This window comes from Suillus subalutaceus (genome assembly GCF_016647625.1).
Source record: "Suillus subalutaceus strain FC151 chromosome Unknown DFJ58scaffold_246, whole genome shotgun sequence".
Lineage (NCBI taxonomy): Eukaryota > Fungi > Basidiomycota > Agaricomycetes > Boletales > Suillaceae > Suillus > Suillus subalutaceus.
This window is the reverse complement of record NW_024540495.1, coordinates 1-18061: the sequence shown is the minus strand read 5'-3', so window position 1 is coordinate 18061 and position 18061 is coordinate 1. Positions and strand designations below refer to the sequence as shown.

Here is an 18061-nt window from a genome sequence, read left to right as displayed (position 1 = left end):
CCCTTATTGTTTTCGCCCAATATGGTAGTCTGTTGAGTGCTTTTGCTTCCCCTTGAACCATCCCTTAAGTTCAGCGTAGCTATTCAGCTCTTTCTCTATCTATCACTCTATCTATCATGTGCAATACTACAGTTGTTCCTCCTTTCTATTACTCGGAGACTGGTGCACCACTGCCCTTTCCCCCAATGCTCACGGACCAGCTGGAGTTGTTTGTCCATGTTGATCATCACCCAACTACACTTATTGCCGACGAAGTCCTAGTCCCTAAAGCTAGTATCATTCCCGCTGCAAGGGCATCATCATCCACACCTGCCCCTGAGTTCAAACTCGCAAAGTGGATGCTCAAGCAATCTGATCACTCTTCCTCACCATACATAAAGAAGGTTGCATTCCCGTGTTCCTGTTCTCAAATGCCTTTGGCCTCAGATTCTGCAGGCTCTTTGGATTCTTTGTCAGATAGTGACTCCTCAACTTCGAGCGTGAGTTTGTTGGAAGACTTGAAGATTCCTAAACCTGCCGGTGAATTTGGGCACCCTGGGCATGGGGGGTACACACTTTATGAAGCTTTGGATTGGAATCCAAAGGTGTATGCAAAATTCAAGGTTTGCTAAGTGTTGTACCCTCAGCATTGCAAAGTAACTCATGAATCCATAAGAAAAATATGCATAACTTCATTGAGGACCACCTTGACACGACAAAATGCGCTTCTGCCCAAAGTCCCACGCTGTTGAAAGTTGTGCGCGACAAGGTGAACAGCTATCGGTCTCGTTATTGTCAATGAACTTATGACATCTCAGGCTCTCGTTGGCTTCCCAGACCTTGAAAATTATAGCAACTTATGGCTAGTCAACAATATGATTATGACACGCCTGAAATACACATCAGGTCACGCTAGATGAAAGGAGGGAGAAATGACTGTACGCAAGAGCAAGAGCAAGAAGTGATACCCCCGCAGCACTAGATATCCCCATCCTTTACCACTGTATGCATTCTATATTAAGTTTGCATTCCAAAATCGAGCATATCCATTGACTTCTGGTATAGATACCAGACAGGCTGATGCAAGCAAGGGCGAATACAAATTGAGCACTGGAAGATCCCTGACCGATAGAGAAGTTTTGTGCACCCTGGAATAGATGTGAGTGAACGCAAAGATCAAGCAATAGAAGTTTTGCGCACCCTTAGCTTGAAACTTCCAATAATAATATGTTCACAGTCCAGCTGAGAAATTCTGGTAATAATGTAAGAATATATTCTAATGCATTTGTGGTCCAGAAAATTATGCTACTCCACACCTCACAGCCAATCGGCAATTGTTACGAGTGCTCAAGGGTTTTACAAGAGCAAGATTGCATGGGAGCCTAGCTCTTGGATGACCACTTATCCTCTGTGCAAAGCTGAAAGAGATAGTTAAGTTACGCTCAATAAATTGTTTACTATTACTCACTGGTGAATTATGAAGTCGGCGAGCACATTATCTCTGCCTCGCATGTTCACAACGGAGGGATTGTTGACACCAATCCTCATAACAACTGCATCGCCTCACTGCTAAGAAGCACATTGGCTCTAAGATGAAGATGCCATTTGAAGAATATGCAAAATTGATAGATGTGTCTCCCTTTGCGCACAGTCACGAAACAGTTGTGGACATAAGGCTGCATGGTGGCCTCCTCGAAGAGACTTTCAGGAACAGGAAAGTGCTGAGCAGTACATGAGTGACCAGAGCACCATGTCAACATAGTGACCTGATGGGGTCTGGTCCATGATGTCGAATATAGCCTGCACTGCAGGTGAAATTCTGGGGTCTGATTTGAAGGTCAAAAAAAGGGTGTGAGCAAGTGGCTGATAACTTACAAAAGATGTCGGAAGGATATACGTGCAAGTGTTCACCATGCTGATTATATTTCAATCAAGACAAGAATGTAAGACATAGGCGATGAAGGTGGGTAATGAAAGCGGGCAATGAAAGCAGGCAATGGAGGCAGGCGGTAGTAATGGTCCAGCGTTTAAACTTGACGTGCTAAACCAAAGACAATAACCATATTAGATGTCTATTCAGGGGACATAGTTGCCGGAAACAGCAGGGAGCCAAACCAAATCTGTAATGAAGGATGACAATAAGAATCTGTAATGTTAATCTTACTCCTGTTGCACCGCTAGTCGCTAAGGGTAATTGTACAAGGTAATTGTACAGGGGAATTGAGCAACAAGATAATTGAAAGTGATGGTGATGGGCAAGATGGCTTGTTGTTCATAATAAGACAACTAGAAGAATAAACACATAAACACTAGCATGACTTAAGAAGGCTCAGGAATATGCCATTCCATTTTGCAACCTAACAATGAATTCTTACACCGCTATGAGTGTCGATGACGACATTGACATGCAGTGCCCTCACCTTGAGCCAGAAGGTGTACAAACATCTCATGATGCGGATTTATTCGAAGACAATGAAGACAATGATGAGAGTGGTGCTGGTAACTTTATGGATGCTCTCAGTCAGCCTCCCACCAGTGTGGTTCGAATTGACAAGAGGGCCAGAGATGAAGTGGTACATTCAAATAGCACAAATCAACTTCCATGACTCATAGTGCCCATCCAGGTGTCTGAAAAGCATTGCTTTCATGAAGTCGACTATTCGCAGACACCTCACTTCGCCAGACTGTGTATGAACAACAAGAGCGGATCAATCATGTTATGCATGAAACAGAAGTAGTACACATGAGAAACTCATGAATATATGTCACTGCTAATCATACCAGCAGATACGCCAAGAAGCTCAAGACAGCATCAAGGAGCAATGACTGTCTTGCAGACGAAGAGCATGAGCGCCACATACAGGATATCAACAAGAAGACTCAGCAATGGGAAGTGGCCCTGAAAGAGTGGGAGAAGCAAGTAAGTGCAACAGACACTTCAGTCAGATGTATGCCTACAATCTGATAGGAAAATCACGCACGGGAAGCACAACTGAAGAACATCACTGAAGAAATGGCATGGCGCGAAGCAGAAATAAGTGCAAGAAAAGACAAAGAGGTGAGAAAGAACAACCGACCAAGGGAATTGCTGATGATGTCGAGCAGCTAACTGAAGAACTGGCACCATGTGAAGCAGAAATAAGTGCAAGAAAAAACCAAGAGGTGAGAGAGAACGACCAACCAGGGGAATTGCTGATGATGTTGAGCAGCTAGCTGAAGAACTGGCATGATGCGAAGCAGAATTAAGCATAATAAAAAACCAAGAGGTGAGAAAGTAACTGACTATGGGAATTGCTACTGATGTCAAGCAGTTAGAAGAACGCACTGAGGAACATTGTCATCTTGCTGAAGAACTGGCACGATGCGAAGCAGAATTAAGTAAAAGAAAAAAACAAGAGGTGGGGAAGAACAACCAACCAGGGAAATTGCTAATGATGTCAAGCAGTTAGAAGAACATGAGAAAGCTATTTCTGCCGAGATGGAGCAAAAGCTGCGACTAGAATTAGAAAAACTGAGGGCAGAAAAGAGAGCAAACTCGCTAACATGGAGCAGCAATTTGCAAAATGCAGTAGGCAACAGCATGCAGCCATGGAAATGGACATGGACCCAGGAGCACTCAACAGCAACCCAAAATGCCCCAGAAACCACAGTTCAAAACTCCATGCCTCGAGGCGATAAAAAGATCAGGAAGGCACGTGGAGCAACACACAAGATGTGTCTGGTATCTGTTGCAGAGGTAAGTACTAAATGTAGTCGAACTCATTTTAAACTCATGTGATAGCAGGACGATGACCCTATGGAATCACATCAAGAACAATCACCAACGGTTGAGCAAGAGCCACCGCAATTTCAGCCAGATGATGCCTCCCCTATGTCTGCAATGGAGAATGCGGTCTCCAGAGGTGTAGAGGCGGCACTCAGATGCATCTTCATTGATAAGGGTTTCCCAATGTCCACAAAGTGTAGTCCTCGAAGGAAAAAGGTGCAGGATGAGGAAGTTAAGATGGGAAAGGCCACAGAATTGAGCCACAAAAGAGACTTCCTTCTTGTGAGAGCTAAAACTCGACCTATGTGCCTATACTGAGCATGGAACAGGGTGAAGTCCGGCGTCTCCTCAAAGATACCTTCAGTATATCTCAAGATGCAGATTTTATCGTGCATCAGCCAGCCATTCATGAAGATGTGTACTCATACAAGTATGAAGATGGGCCAGGCCCCAACACCCAGGACCTCATCTTCGATCTCACACATGGATCTAACACCCCTTGGAATGCGAAAATTCTTGATATGCTCGTTAAAGAATTACAAAAGAGGAATGTGGAAGAGCAGTGGCTGTTCTGAAGGTCGGATGGCTATTATAAAGCGATACTTGAGGATCGCTACAAGTGGCTGCGGATGGCCTGGAGAGCAGCGCAACCAAAGGTCACAGCAAAGGGCATCTTGGAGACTGTGGCAGAGGTGGAGGAGAGGTTGGTCACAAAGAGAGATGAAAATCTGAAGTCGGTTTGTCAAACAACTCGTCGACAAAATGTATGTCCATAACACGTTCTTGAGGCTTTCGGATACATACTAATGCATCCACAGAAATATATCTGCAGAGCAAAAATTCTTCAGCATGTTATCAAGCTGAAGAAGGATGATGAGGATGATGACCTACCAGCTTGGATGTGGCTTGAAACATTAATCAAGACACTGGGAGATGGTGGCATGAGTTCAGAAGAAAGCGATGTGGGCAACGACCTACAATGTGTACTCTGGGTCAAGAAGATGGCATGGCATCACGGGATAGAGTGAGAACTGAATGTCATCAACTATCAGAGTGTTGGACAATGATGTTTTCGCGCCCCAGGGTTCCAAACCAATGAAAAGGATATGTGCGCCTGGTAATTCAACGACTGCATGTAGCCTGGTCACTGAATTACCGAAGGCCCTATATGATGGTGAATGGTTTGATGGTCTCACTGGGGGTCAGGTGGAGAGGTTGGATATTTCAAATGAGACGTTCTGATGGATGAAAGTTGTGGTAGCATAGTATATGTGGTGTGTAGAGTTGAATAGACAGAGTGAGTAATGTGCGCCGCAGGAATGTATGATGAGCCATTGCCCCCTTCACTGTATGTACGGTGGAGGGGATGATGGGTGTTGACCGCTGGATTTGTTAACAGTTGGATTGCTTGCCTGACATAGAGGATGAATGGATGGACCTGCGTGATCTAAAGGATCGCAGTCAGTAAAAGTGGAGGGGTTGATGGATTGATTCCAGACCTCAGATGGGTAGAGAAGCACTGGATCCAAAGGATTGCTATCAACGAAAAGGAATGGAGTTGGCAAGGTGGATGATATCGAATGAACCAAGTAGACTTAGTGAGACATGACAGTACATGCTGTCGTGCTCAGAGGTTGGATGGACCAACATGAACCAAAGTAGCAGTCAGCAGCAAAAGCGAAAGCAGAGGAGTTGACAAGGGGTGGTCCAAAGGATCGCAATCAGCGAAGGGGATGGAATTGGTGAGGTGGATGGTACTCCCATGCAGGAGACACAACAGTACATACCATCATGCTCCAAGGATGGGAGAACAATGAGCTCAATGAGCTTGACAGTGTGAACCAAAGGATCGCAGTCGGCAGCAAAAGTGGAGGAGTTGACAGGACATTGGGTGGTGCAAAGGATCGCAATCAGCGAAAAGGATGGAATTGGCGAGGTAGATGGTATTCTCATGCAGGAGACACGACAGTACATACCGTCGTGCTCTGGGGATGGGGGATGATGAGCTCAATGAGCTCGACAGTACAAACCGTCGAGCTCGTAGTTGGCAGTGATGAAGGTGATAAGTTCAAGTTTGAAGCTTGAAATGCTGAGAACAATATTATGTAACAATTTTTTTTTCCAGATATGGAATATGTTATTTGTGACTGTTGTGCTCTTTCATCGCCAAAGTTCCAAGTCCTTCATCCTTATGAAATGTTGACCTTATCACAACCTTATCACTATTACAAGTTCCTTACTTTTCCTAGGCTCAATGGTATGTACTGTCAAGCCTATCGTTCTCCTCGTCGAAAATGACCTTTGACAACCTTCTCTCAGGGCATGACTGTATGTACAGTCATGCCCATCCATCGTTCTCTACTTTCATCACCAGCAGGCTCAACTGTTGTTACTGTCAAGCCTGTTGTCCTTGCTGACCTTCTGTGATCTGTTGACCATGAATATTATTATGTAACAATTTCCAAATTTGGGATATTTGTAACTGTTGTGACCTTTTGTTGCCAAAGTCACAAGTCCTTGACTCACTATTCTTTATCCTTATCCTTATCCTTAATACTTATGGACCTTACTATCCTTTCTTACTCACAGGCTCAACGGTTTGTACTGTTGAGCTTGTCATTCTTGTCCTCGACAACGACCTTCCATGACCTTCTCCCAGGGCATGACTGTATGTATGGTTGTGCCTGGCGTTCTCTGCCGATTTCATTGCCAATGTCCCAGGTCAACATTCATTGTTTCCTGGCTTGACGTCAAGGTTGCCATGACCTTCCACAACCTTTTCCCAGGGAATGACTGTATGTATGGTTGTGCCTGGCATTCTCTGCTGATTTCATTGCCAATGTCCCAGGTCAACATTCATTGCTCCCCGGCTTGACATTGAGGTTGCCGTGACCTTCCACGACCTTTTCCCAGGGCATGACTGTATGTATGGTGGTGCCTAGCATTCTCTGATTTCGTCGCCATCGCCAATGTCCCAACTCCAAGTCAACCTTCATCACTCCCTGGCTCAATGTCTGGTAGCCTCTTTCCCACATTGCATATATTGTCAATGGCTATTCTACTTTGTATTTTGACCTCTGTTGACATGACACTTAGTTATTGAGTAGCCTTTTACCTCTTTCCCACAGTACTGCCATAGGTGCATATGCTAGTTTATTTCCTCATTTGGTAGTTGTTCTAATGAACATCACATTTTAGTACCAAGCTTACTGCTGTGATTGCAACATCTTGTTGTATTTCACTGATTGTTGTTCTTGTTGTTCCATTACTAGACATTGCAAGTTGTTTCTTCTTCTGTTGTTGTTGTTGTTGTTGTTGTTGTTGTTGTTGTTGTTGTTGTTGTTGTTGTTGTTGTTGTTGTTGTTGTTGTTGTTGTTGTTGTTGTTGTTGTTGTTGTTGTTGTTGTTGTTGTTCGTCTCACTTAAAAGCTTGCCCATGCAGCTGGTTCTGGCTCTCCAACTCTACGACTCTCACTCCCTGTCCAATTCATAGAAACGACGGTACATACTGTCGTTGCTATTGAGTTTTATCGTCGCCCCCTGCTCTTCATGCCCGTGTCATGCACAGTGTATAAATGGTGCATCTGTGAGGAATGCATCGAAACCAGTGATCGTGATGATGATGGCACACCTAAGGGGGTGCTTATCGCAGAATGTCTTATGGCCACTCATCTACAACATACTCAATGTACCCAAGCAGAACATGCTGCGCTCATTCATACTGCTGGATCTGACTGCAGGAATGATGGCGCGGATTTGGTAGCCTCACAGCTCCACACACTCACCCTCAATGACAACGAACTGCTTGTTGCTCCACATGTGCGTGGGCGTCTGGAGCACCCCAACCCCACTCCACCAGTATCTATTCCAGCTCTGGTAGATGATCTTGAGCGACTCACATTGTTGGATCATTTTGTTGCACGAGAACCCAGTGTCGCAACTGCTGATTGTTGTGATGTCTCCAAGAAAATCAGACACCGGCCAACCATGAAGGCCTTGACAGTCCTCGATACCGTCAAGTTGCGCATTCAGCGGTGCTTTCACTTGTTGCTTGCTGGTGATCCCGATCATGTTAGTTGTGAGCTACCATTGCTTTGCAAAGCTGTGGAGAACGTCAAATGAAATGCAGACATTGTGATTGCACAGAAGAAGGAAATTATATTGGAGATAAATGGCTTGGAAGCCCAGTTCAACAGTCACAAGCCACTCGAAATGGACTTGTGTACAGCAGTCGAATTTGATGTCAGTAAGAGTTGACTATCTTTATCATGATCGTGTTCTCAACATTCAATAGATGTTCACCATGACTCTCTGCTGACTCAGTATGATGAAATTGCACAGGTCGCCTTATTCATTGGTGTGATGTGTAAAGTTGTCATGGGAGTCAGTAGGTGAGGTTGCAATTTCATCTTGGGACTTATCTCAGTCCTACTATTCCTCGCATTCCGAAGATCAGATGGTGGCCTCAGCTCTCCCCACCAAAATGTGCTTAGACAAATTCCAATGACTTTTGAAACCGCACTCTCAAAATTCCATCTCACGGAGAAAACTGTTGTATATGCGGTCTGCTCCAATTGTCACTGCACTTACAGCCCACAGACGGCTCAACTGTTCCTACATATCCTGAATGTTGCACAAACCACCCCACGCCAGAGGCTGAATGCGGCATGTCATCGCTTGGCCATGACCATGATGGAGCACTCCGACTGAAGAAGACATTCATGTACCACGATTTCAAGGACTACCTCGCTGGTCTCCTCTCCCGTGCAGATATTGAGGCGGCGATGGATCAGGCCTGCGATGATTTGCAGGACTCAATCAGTTCTCCCCATCTGCCTTTGATGAAACACGCATTCAAAGCTCAATTTCTCTGTCAGTTTGGTGGCCCAGAGCCAGGTTCACTTTTTATTGATAGAGGAAACGAAGGACGCTATGCTTTTGCTCTTCACATGGACTTCTTCAATCCTGAAGGTATGAATTTGCATGGTGCTAGCAAATCCTCTGGAATCATCTCTATGGCATGCTTGAATCTACCATTGGATATTAGGTACAAGCCTGAAAACTTGTATCTTGCAGGGATCATCCTGGGTCTGAAACAACTGTCCCTCGAGCATCTCAATCACTACATCTGGCCACTTATCAATGGCATGGTAGATTCATGGGAGCGCGGTATCAATTTTTCCAAGACTGCTTGTTTTCCTACTGGCCAGCTCACTCGCAGCACTATTGCTCTGGCTGTTTGTGATCTTCCTGCTGCTCATCATCTTGCTTCTTTAGCTGGAACCAGTAGTCACTTCTATTGTTGTGCATGCAATTGCTACCACAAGACTACCTATGGTAGAGTGGACTTTGAAAGTTGGGAACCTCGTGATAAAGATGAACTCCAGGAGTTTGCTGAGCGGTGGAGGGACACTGCAACAACCTCAGAACAGGAGAAACTATTCAAAGCTCATGGTGTGCGCTATTCAGAGATGTGGTGTTTGCCATTCTGGGACCCCTCATGCCAGCTTGTCGTTGACCCAATGCACTGCATATTGGAAGGTTTAGTCCAGCATCACTCCCGTAGCCTTCTCAGTTTGACTACCGTGACCACTTCATTGACTTCATCCACTCCAGCCTTTTCATGCAACTTAGACGAGATGCCTTCAGGAATGACTTCCAAGGAATTAACTCAGGCCGATGCTATACACATCCTTCTTGGTTCCCCATTGCCTTCTGATGATAAAAACCTGGAAAAGTTAAACAAATCTCTGCTTCACAAAAATATGGGACCCCTCAAGTTTGTTTGCGAGGCCTTGTGATGCATTCCCCAGAAATCCAGTAGATTGTTCAAAATTGACTACAGTCAAAGCTCTTGCGGAATGGGTAAGTTCTTAATGTGCTGCTCCCTTTTTACAAGTTTCCTATGTTTGTTCTTAGTGCCGTGGAAAACCTTTTACTGCTCTGCAGAAGGAACACAAGCTCAATTCTCCAGATGTACTCAATCATGTTCAAGATGTCATCCAGGAGATAACTGTTCCATCCTGGTTTACTTCAGCCCCAAGTGATTTCAGAAGTGCATCTGCCAGGACAATGAAAGCGGATGAGTGGCACTCCCTAATCAGCCAGTCTACATTCCCATTGCCCTTGTGAGCTTGTGGGGGGCTGGCACCTCACATCCTTCTGATGAAGTCAGGACCCACCTTAGAGCTGTTCTCAACCATACTATGGAACTTGTTTGTGCAGTATATCTCGCATGTGCCCGAACAACCTCTGCAGAGAGAGCCCATGCGTATTGCTCCCACATTGCACGTTATGTTGGAAATTTGAAGAAGATACACCCCACCTTTGCTCTGCGGCTGAATCACCATGCTGCCTTCCACATATACGACTATCTACTTCTATTTGGCCCTGCCCACTCTTGGTGGTGCTTTCCTTTCGAATGTTTAATCAAAATACTTCAACGTCTTCCAGTAAATCACAAGATTGGTGGGTCTTTATGGAGCACTAGTGTTTAGTAGCAAAACTGATTTTTCAAGGCGAGTTGGAAACTATGATGTTATATTCTTTTATCAAAACTTCAAAACTTCGCTGTTGGCTTAGTCGACCAGATTGTCCACTGGCTATTCAAGAGTGCAAAGTTCTGTTTGACAATATGTATGCTCCCAAGAGCACTAGAGGTCTCGGTGAAGAACTTGCCGAGGATTCTTTGGATGACATTATACAGGCTTCTTCCTCCACTAGAGCTGTTGCTGTACCTGAAGACTTGTACACGCTCATCAAATGACACACAGCCATATTATGCGCACGACTAAAATTCAATGGTCTTATCTACAGCAGAGCATCTACTCACGTCGGGAATAGTCAAGTTTTTTTTATCCTCAGGGTGACCGACTATCATCTCCTGTCCCCAGCAGTATTCAACATATGTATCTATGCCACACCCACAGGTGAACTGGTGTTTGCTGTACACAAACTCATCCCACTAGATCATCAGACCGCCTGATCCATTTGCTATGTATCCTCCTTTTCCCGCAAAAATGTACTCATCAAGCTTCAGTAGTCACTTGGAAAATGTCAAGGTATCCTGGGTTGTTGGTCACTTTGCTCAATGGGCGGTTTCAAGTGATACCATTGTGACAATCATATTGGCGCTAGGCATGTATACCTGCATAAGCCTTCAATAGGTGGACCAATGTTATCCCTCATATTATTCACTACTCCCCTATCAGCAGTCTTCACTTGTCTCAGCCATAACCCTTGTCTGACGCTATTCCGCACTTTCCCGCACTATGTGCGCACATTCCCACAGCGCTATTCATGCTCCTGCGACTTATCTGACGCTATTCCTGCGCTTATAGCGCTATCAGAACTACCAGCAATGTGTCTATCCTACCTCATTGGTATGTAATTTGCCTTGCCTCGAGTTTGTAAAAAGTGCTACAGTCTTATTACATGTATATCCTATCCCTTCTGAGTCCAAGATGGTATAGTTTACTAGTATAAGAAGCCTATGGTGACTACTTCAACATTACTTCCCTTCGACTGTATTTCCTTCTCCTTAGGTTTACTTAGAAATAGTCACCTTTAGTTGCGCTTATAGCCCCTATTGGTTTACCTTGACTTTCCTTACCCTTGCAATCAATACCCTTGACCTCACTCGCTATCCAGCACCTTCCTTTGACTCAGTATCCGCTTTTCTTGACTTCTGCTTTTCCCGCGCACTAGCACTCCACTACCGATGCACTAGCACTCCACTACCGACGCATTAGTGCTCCACTACCGACCCGATAGCGACCCGATAGCGACCATCTACCGACCCGCACTTCCGCTTTTCTTGCGCCATAGCGCTCTATAGTTGCGACACACTTTCCCGCACACTAGCGCTGTATCTTGTGACGCGCTTTCCCGCGCTATAGCGCACTTTCGGGTCTTTCTATCTCAAGTTGTCCTTAGTAGCTTTTCCCTCAGGTTGAACGTTCTTGCTTTATTGTTTGCAAGTATAGCAGCATAGGCAGAGCTTAGACATATACTGGCTGAGTACCTTAACAAGTGCCTAGTCAGGTTGTGTTTTTCACACCGTAGTCATACTATCTGTATCTCGTGATCGATCTTCAGTTCACTCTACTACGTATATTTGTGTATATACAAGCAATCAGACTTTCTAGTGTCTAATGTTTCAGAGAATCATTATCTACTCATGAGTTGGCACTGTTTGATTGTGGGCGATGATTCAGCCATGAGTGTGCGATGAGTGGGCGATCATCGGGCGATCAATTTTATCTGGAGACAAAACTTGATGATTTGTCTTCACATTTTATCATCAGGGGGTATTTAAAATATTAATGCCCATCAAAGTGGCAGTCTAAACTTCATACATGAGCAGGCATTCAGTCACGTGCAATAATTGAAGTTTTTTCGAGTATTAAATGTGAAGTTTCATTTTGAAGTTTAGGGCAGCATTAAAAATACATTTATGTTTCTTATTGTCGTTGATGTTCGGCTGGCAACAAAATGTTTGCTAATGCTTTGTATTTCTCATGTCATGCAAGATCTCTTTAATGTTTGAAATCTTACATCTGCTTTGACGACAACCTAAATATTAAGTGTTATCTTCACATTTCACACAACATTAAAACCTGTCTTAAATATTGCAAACCCCGATGTGTAAAGTCTAAGCTACTTCTACCTGCCATCACATGCACACTGCCATATGGCAGTCTGAGTTAGTCGAGGCACGAGGCTAACATAGAATATAGTCTACATGTGAGAAAGCAGTGTGACATTAACTCTCTTTTTCTCGTCCACATCAGACACCTAGCACCATAGACGACAGCAGCTCTCAGCTCTTTTCTGTTCATTTTCTAGCAACACATTCCTATGCTAGACAACCCTAATAATGAAGTTCTACCTGATTTCACTGCTGACGAACATCAAGATGCTAGGACTTGCTTAATTGACAGTGGCGTCCCCGATGAAGCCCAAGCTGCAGAGGCACTAGCAACCATCTGGACTATGAACAACAACACAGCCAAAGACCTTTGGGTAGACCAAGAAGAAGCAAGAATGTGTCAAGCTCATGAGGCAGAGCATCTCCTCACCAAACAAGAATGAGAAAAGCAACAAGCACTTGAAGATGAGTTGACCGTGGCTTGCAAAGAAGAGCACAAGAAGAACAAGTCCAAGTTCATACCTGTCTCAGCCGCCAAGACACCTACCACCCCCATTGTCATTCCTTCCAACTATGCTGTCCAAAAACTGCAAGCAGGAGACTATTGTGAACTATTCTACTTCACTAACAAAGGCTTAAGCGAAGCTAAAAAGAACTTACTCTCGACGGAACTGCAAGGCATGGTACTACTCCCAGGAAATGAGGGCCAGCAGATTTGGGTCAACACTGATGAAACCCATGACTCCAAAACAGTCATCACCAAGGATGAGAACCTCTCCTGGGAGGAATTTAACAAAGCCGCTCCATGCATGATCCTCGCTATGAAACAGCAGGAATGGCCAGAGGATAGAGTCAACATGCACATTAGCTTCTGGACAGCACTCCAGAACCATCATTGGCATCATGCCATAGACCCGCTGTAGAGACTTGCATTTCTGTAGGCACATATGAGCACATTTCACACCTTTTCACAACTCATGACAATTGGCCTTCAATGCACGACTTGCACCATCAGCTATATTTGACTTCAATCATGTCTCTAGTTGTTTTACACATAACACGCAGCTTTCCCGCGAAATGCGCCATAGGCGCGATACATTCCCGCACAATGCGCAGTATTCCCACACACGCGCCGTGCGCGCTTTCTCGCGCTTAAGCGCCCTGCATCACATATCATCCAGGAACGTCCATATATGTCCACCCACCTCATTGGTACCTCATATCCCTTGCCTCATGGTTTGTAACAAGCAGTGCAGCGCTATTACATGTCATTATGTATTCATAGCGCTTATTGCTCCTATCCCTTCCGCTTCCAATGCGATTTCCATAGTATAAAGTTTGCTGACTTACTACTCCATCATTATTACTCCCCTTTGCTGTATTTCCCTCGCTATTGGGTTTTACTTTAAAGTAGTAGTCACCACTTGGGTGCACTTTGTGTTTCCAATGGTTATCATTATCCACCTATACTAGACTATTATCCGCGCTCATTATAACACTCGCTCTGCATTTGCACTCGCTCTGCACATCCGCTTCCTTATCCATTTTCTTATCTGGTATTTTCCGCACAACGCGCGCCTTAGTGCTCATGTTCCCACGCTCGCGCTTACCTTAGTGCGCTCTCTCGCGCTTCGCGCTCACTTCGCTTTTCTTCTTGCACTTTCGCGCATCCATCGCACTTCAAGGGTCTTTCTTTCATCTGGTTCTGTGTTCAGTAGCAGTCCCCTTTAGGGTCGAATGTTCTTGCATTCTGCGAGTATAGCAGCTAGGCAGAGCCAAGACTCACTTATACTGGTTGAGCATTTTTAGATATTTCATATCAGCCCAGCCAGGTTGAGATCGCCTCACCGCTAAAGTAGTGTGCTCTCCTTCTCTACCAGAGCCAACAGCACAGATTATGGCACCTGACAGCAGGAGGCCCATATGGCTGGTCTATTGCCAAACTCAACCTCAAACTCATCGTTGAGGTGAGGGAAGAGATTTTCAATCTAGACCACAAACAAGCGCTAGTGGCACTTAAACAGGTAGAATCCCACTCAATGTACTACAGGTACCACTTACTGATCTATCTCGTTTTTCTTCAATCTTCACCTTCCTTCACATGCATCATGCGCTAACCCATCCATTGCCATTTCGACATCATGTTTGTTTGGCAACCATCACCACCTGACCAACACGTGTCACTACCCGACCAACGCGTGTCATCACCTGACCAATGCATGTCACCACCTGACCATCGTGCGTCTCATTGGCCACCACACACCACCCCACCCTCTCAAAATCATCCTCATGGATACCCCATCGCACTACTGACTACACAATCGCCCCCCACCCCAGTCTACACCCATCACTAATCACAGCATGGGTGCCCGCTCCTTCAGCAGGTAAAAGAGACCTTCATCGCCCAATGCGGTGTGGGAAACACAACAAGAAGAGAACTCTGTAAAGTACTCTTCAAATGTTGGGTCAAAATTGCTATGCCTAGCTGCTATTTGACCCTAAAGAATTTCTGTACTAGACTCAGAGCTCAGAGAGTAGAAATATCATCAAGCAAAAGACTGTGATTCAGACTGGTACTGACACTGGTGAAAGGGAGACATGATTATGTAAGCAGTAAAAATGCGAACATAAACTAAGGAAAGTGGGTAAGTGAAGGTAAGTAAAAAGGGGGAATATCAGCCCAGGGAAAACTATATTGTCACAGCGGAATGGGCAGACCAGAGAAAGAAACAATGCTCCTTTCAAGAATTGTCCAACTCCTACCCCACACTCCCGTGCTATGCCATCTGCCTCGGTCGCAACCTCACCGTACAGTCAAATGTTCTGCCTCACGCACCTGGGACAATGCCTTCAACATCTTCTCAGAGCACATCAAGAAAGCGCTCTGGACCAAAGACAGGTGTCAGCTATGCACAGCTTGGCAACATGAAGAAGGTTGCAACAGCTCCCAACACAGCAACAAGCACCTGTGTTCAGGATGTGGTGCCCCCAAGCACAGAGCCCAGTGTTGCACTCGCTCTCAGAAATCATAATCCTCACACTCCTTACATAGCTAATGTGTGGGAGCAAGCCCTCCGTGCCGCCAAAGCTCTTGACCAATTCTCCAAAGTCCCAGAAGGCTTTCATTCAGGTTTCCTTTTAGATTTCCCCATAATTACCCACATACAAATCCCTCCGAACAAAGACTCAGTTACCCAATATAGTTCCGAGTTTAATACCATCATCAGGAAAGAATTTGAGAAAGAAAGATACATAGGCCCCTTCGGCCGTGATACTCTCAAATGTCTCATTAGACCCTTCCAATCCTCTCCCTTGTCCATTATACCTAAGCCAGGCAAATACAGATTAGTCCAAAACTTTTCCTTCCCACATTCCCTAATGCCTACATACCCTAACCCCTCCATTAATTCATTCATTGACTCTAACTGCTTCCCTACCACATGGGGCAAGTTTTCTATCATTGACCTTCTAATTTCCAGGCTCCTGGCAGGGTCAGAAGTTGCAACTCAAGACATAGTGGAAGCATATAGAACCATCCCACTCCACCCTTCTCAATGGCCTTCGAGCGTAGTACGAGTATCAGACTCGAAGTTTTGTGTAGACACCTGCATGGCCTTTGGAGCTGCTCCATCAACAGGTGTATATGGGCATGTTGCTGACACAGGAGCAGAAATATTCAGACACCATGGCAGTGGGCCATTAGACAAGTGGGTTGATGACCACTTATTCATCCACATCCGGCAAGAGTTTCTGGCAGAGTACAATGTGCAGCGCTCCAAGCATCACAAAGATCTCGCCCAGAGGGGCATGCAACAATCTGGTAGTCACCTTTGGTTTGGGGGATTCCCCTTTGACAACAGATCAATAGAGGAATTCAATGAGGATTGTTCCTGGCCGCTAAAAGACTTATTAGAAGCATCCCCTAGATCAGAACATGATAGGCTCTTTGGCTACTGCCTAGCAGACATTGACAACCTTTCCGCAGATTTAAGTATCATCTGGGAATGCCAGCAAGATCAACCCTTCAACACATCAACTATCTGCATAGGTTTTTATTGGGACATAAAGAATCACATCGTTTCACTCAGCATTCCCAAGGTCAACAAGTACCTTCTTGCTATTCACAACTGGTGCCGGCGAGAAACACACATTTTGCAAGATGTACAAGAGCTATATGGCAAGCTCCTACATGCTTGTGAAATATGGTGCAGTTCACTTATGCACCACTACATTGGGGCAACCGCCAAATTGAAGGTCGACCCGGCCCAACCCTAGCCCTAGTCCAAATATAGAAAGTGTACTTGAGTTACTGTTCAGTTTTAGTTTACAACTCAAGTCTTGTTGGAATAGATGGGGGAATGTATTAAATTCAAATATCCGGAATGTGGAGTTGTTACAAAGGGGCTAAATTTACTAGCCTAACAGTTTATAGGATGCTGACAGAGTGCATACTTCAAGGGTGGCTGGACTGAAGACACGAAAAAATTGCTCGAAAGCTTGAAAATTTAGTATTCAGTATTGCATTAACATAAACATGAGGGAATTTTGGGGCTTTTTGACTTGTTTTACCCCAATTTTGTGGGTATCTTAGCCTCACTGCCAATTTGAGCCATGGCCAAAAATTTATCTCACTCAGATTTCATCCAATGAACTATCACTCTTGAGAATTTATTCCTATCATCAATCTAAGCATTTTTACAAGACAGAAAGTTCCCGGGACTTTTTCTCACGACCCTAGAAATTTTGCACAAAAGTAGCGGCGCTGTTAAGACCGTACTCAAGAGGTATTGGATCTGAAGGGCTTTGGCCTCAGCTCGTGTGCTGTGCCCCTTTCCTGAGTCTTGCCCCTTATTTTAGAGTGCTAGAGTATCGCGTCTAGTGAGACAGATAAGTATCGTAATGGATCCATTAAGGCTTCCGGATATCAGACGTGTAGAGTAACAGCTAATCCAGATCGGATCCGAACTAGAAACTAACGCGTGAGGACTGTCCGAAGACAGTGGCGGATATATAGACTATAGGAATCAATCCTAAGTCTCGGAGTAGACAAGAGTATCGTACTCAAGTCTGGACAGATAACAGAAGGACTTAGAGTCCAGACAGAATGAGTGCAATCTAAGATGATATTCGAACTGATCTACTACAGCGCATGTACAAGGGTTTATATACTATGGATAACTAACGGAATGATCAATAAGCAAAGGCGCGAGGCTATGTACGAAGTATTAGCAAAGTATGTGCACAGCGTATCAGTAAGTCAGATGGATCATGAATCATGAACCGGGAATGAAGTATAAGTTAAAGCGGATCAGTAAGTGTAGCGGATCAGTAAGCATAGCGGAAGTAAAGGATAACCGGTATACCGGTGTACAGGAATACTGAAAGGAGATGAATGCTAGTTAGAGTTATATGAACAGGACATGAAATAAGAATCAGATTGGATCTGTGGACTGGACGACGGATATGTCCATCGGATCTGGATCGGATCTGAGATCCGGATCTTCGGATCTGTACCCGGGTATATGGTATATGACAGGCGCATAAGTGAACTGCACCATAGTTAAGCACGGCAGAGCTTATGTATATCACATCCCTAAAAAGCATGATGGGTGTATGCGCCGGCAAGCCCTATCTACTGCACCGCCCCATTAAGGACATCGAGATTGA

The 18061-nt window shown here is 44.9% G+C and overlaps 4 protein-coding genes across 4 annotated transcripts; all 4 read left to right on the top strand.

Annotated features, from left to right (window-relative positions):
* Positions 1-116: 116 nt before the first annotated feature.
* On the top strand, positions 117-899 carry DFJ58DRAFT_736046 (uncharacterized protein; the record flags this gene model as incomplete). The annotated part of the gene is made up of 3 exons (XM_041386735.1): positions 117-602; positions 656-748; positions 798-899. The coding sequence occupies 3 exons, from the start codon at positions 117-119 to the stop codon at positions 897-899; spliced, it is 681 nt and encodes a 226-aa protein (XP_041236040.1).
* Positions 900-4065: 3166 nt separating this feature from the next.
* DFJ58DRAFT_670850 (uncharacterized protein) lies at positions 4066-4773 on the top strand (the record flags this gene model as incomplete). The annotated part of the gene is given in 3 exon segments (XM_041382900.1): positions 4066-4307; positions 4323-4509; positions 4564-4773. 3 exon segments carry the CDS (start codon positions 4066-4068, stop codon positions 4771-4773), a joined length of 639 nt encoding a protein of 212 aa, XP_041236039.1.
* Positions 4774-12603: 7830 nt separating this feature from the next.
* Positions 12604-13317, top strand: DFJ58DRAFT_736042 (uncharacterized protein; the record flags this gene model as incomplete). Its single annotated transcript, XM_041386734.1, has 2 exons — positions 12604-12768; positions 12844-13317. The coding sequence occupies 2 exons, from the start codon at positions 12604-12606 to the stop codon at positions 13315-13317; spliced, it is 639 nt and encodes a 212-aa protein (XP_041236038.1).
* Positions 13318-15126: 1809 nt separating this feature from the next.
* On the top strand, positions 15127-15426 carry DFJ58DRAFT_670847 (uncharacterized protein; the record flags this gene model as incomplete). The annotated part of the gene is made up of 1 exon (XM_041382898.1): positions 15127-15426. One exon carries the CDS (start codon positions 15127-15129, stop codon positions 15424-15426), a length of 300 nt encoding a protein of 99 aa, XP_041236037.1.
* Positions 15427-18061: the final 2635 nt, after the last annotated feature.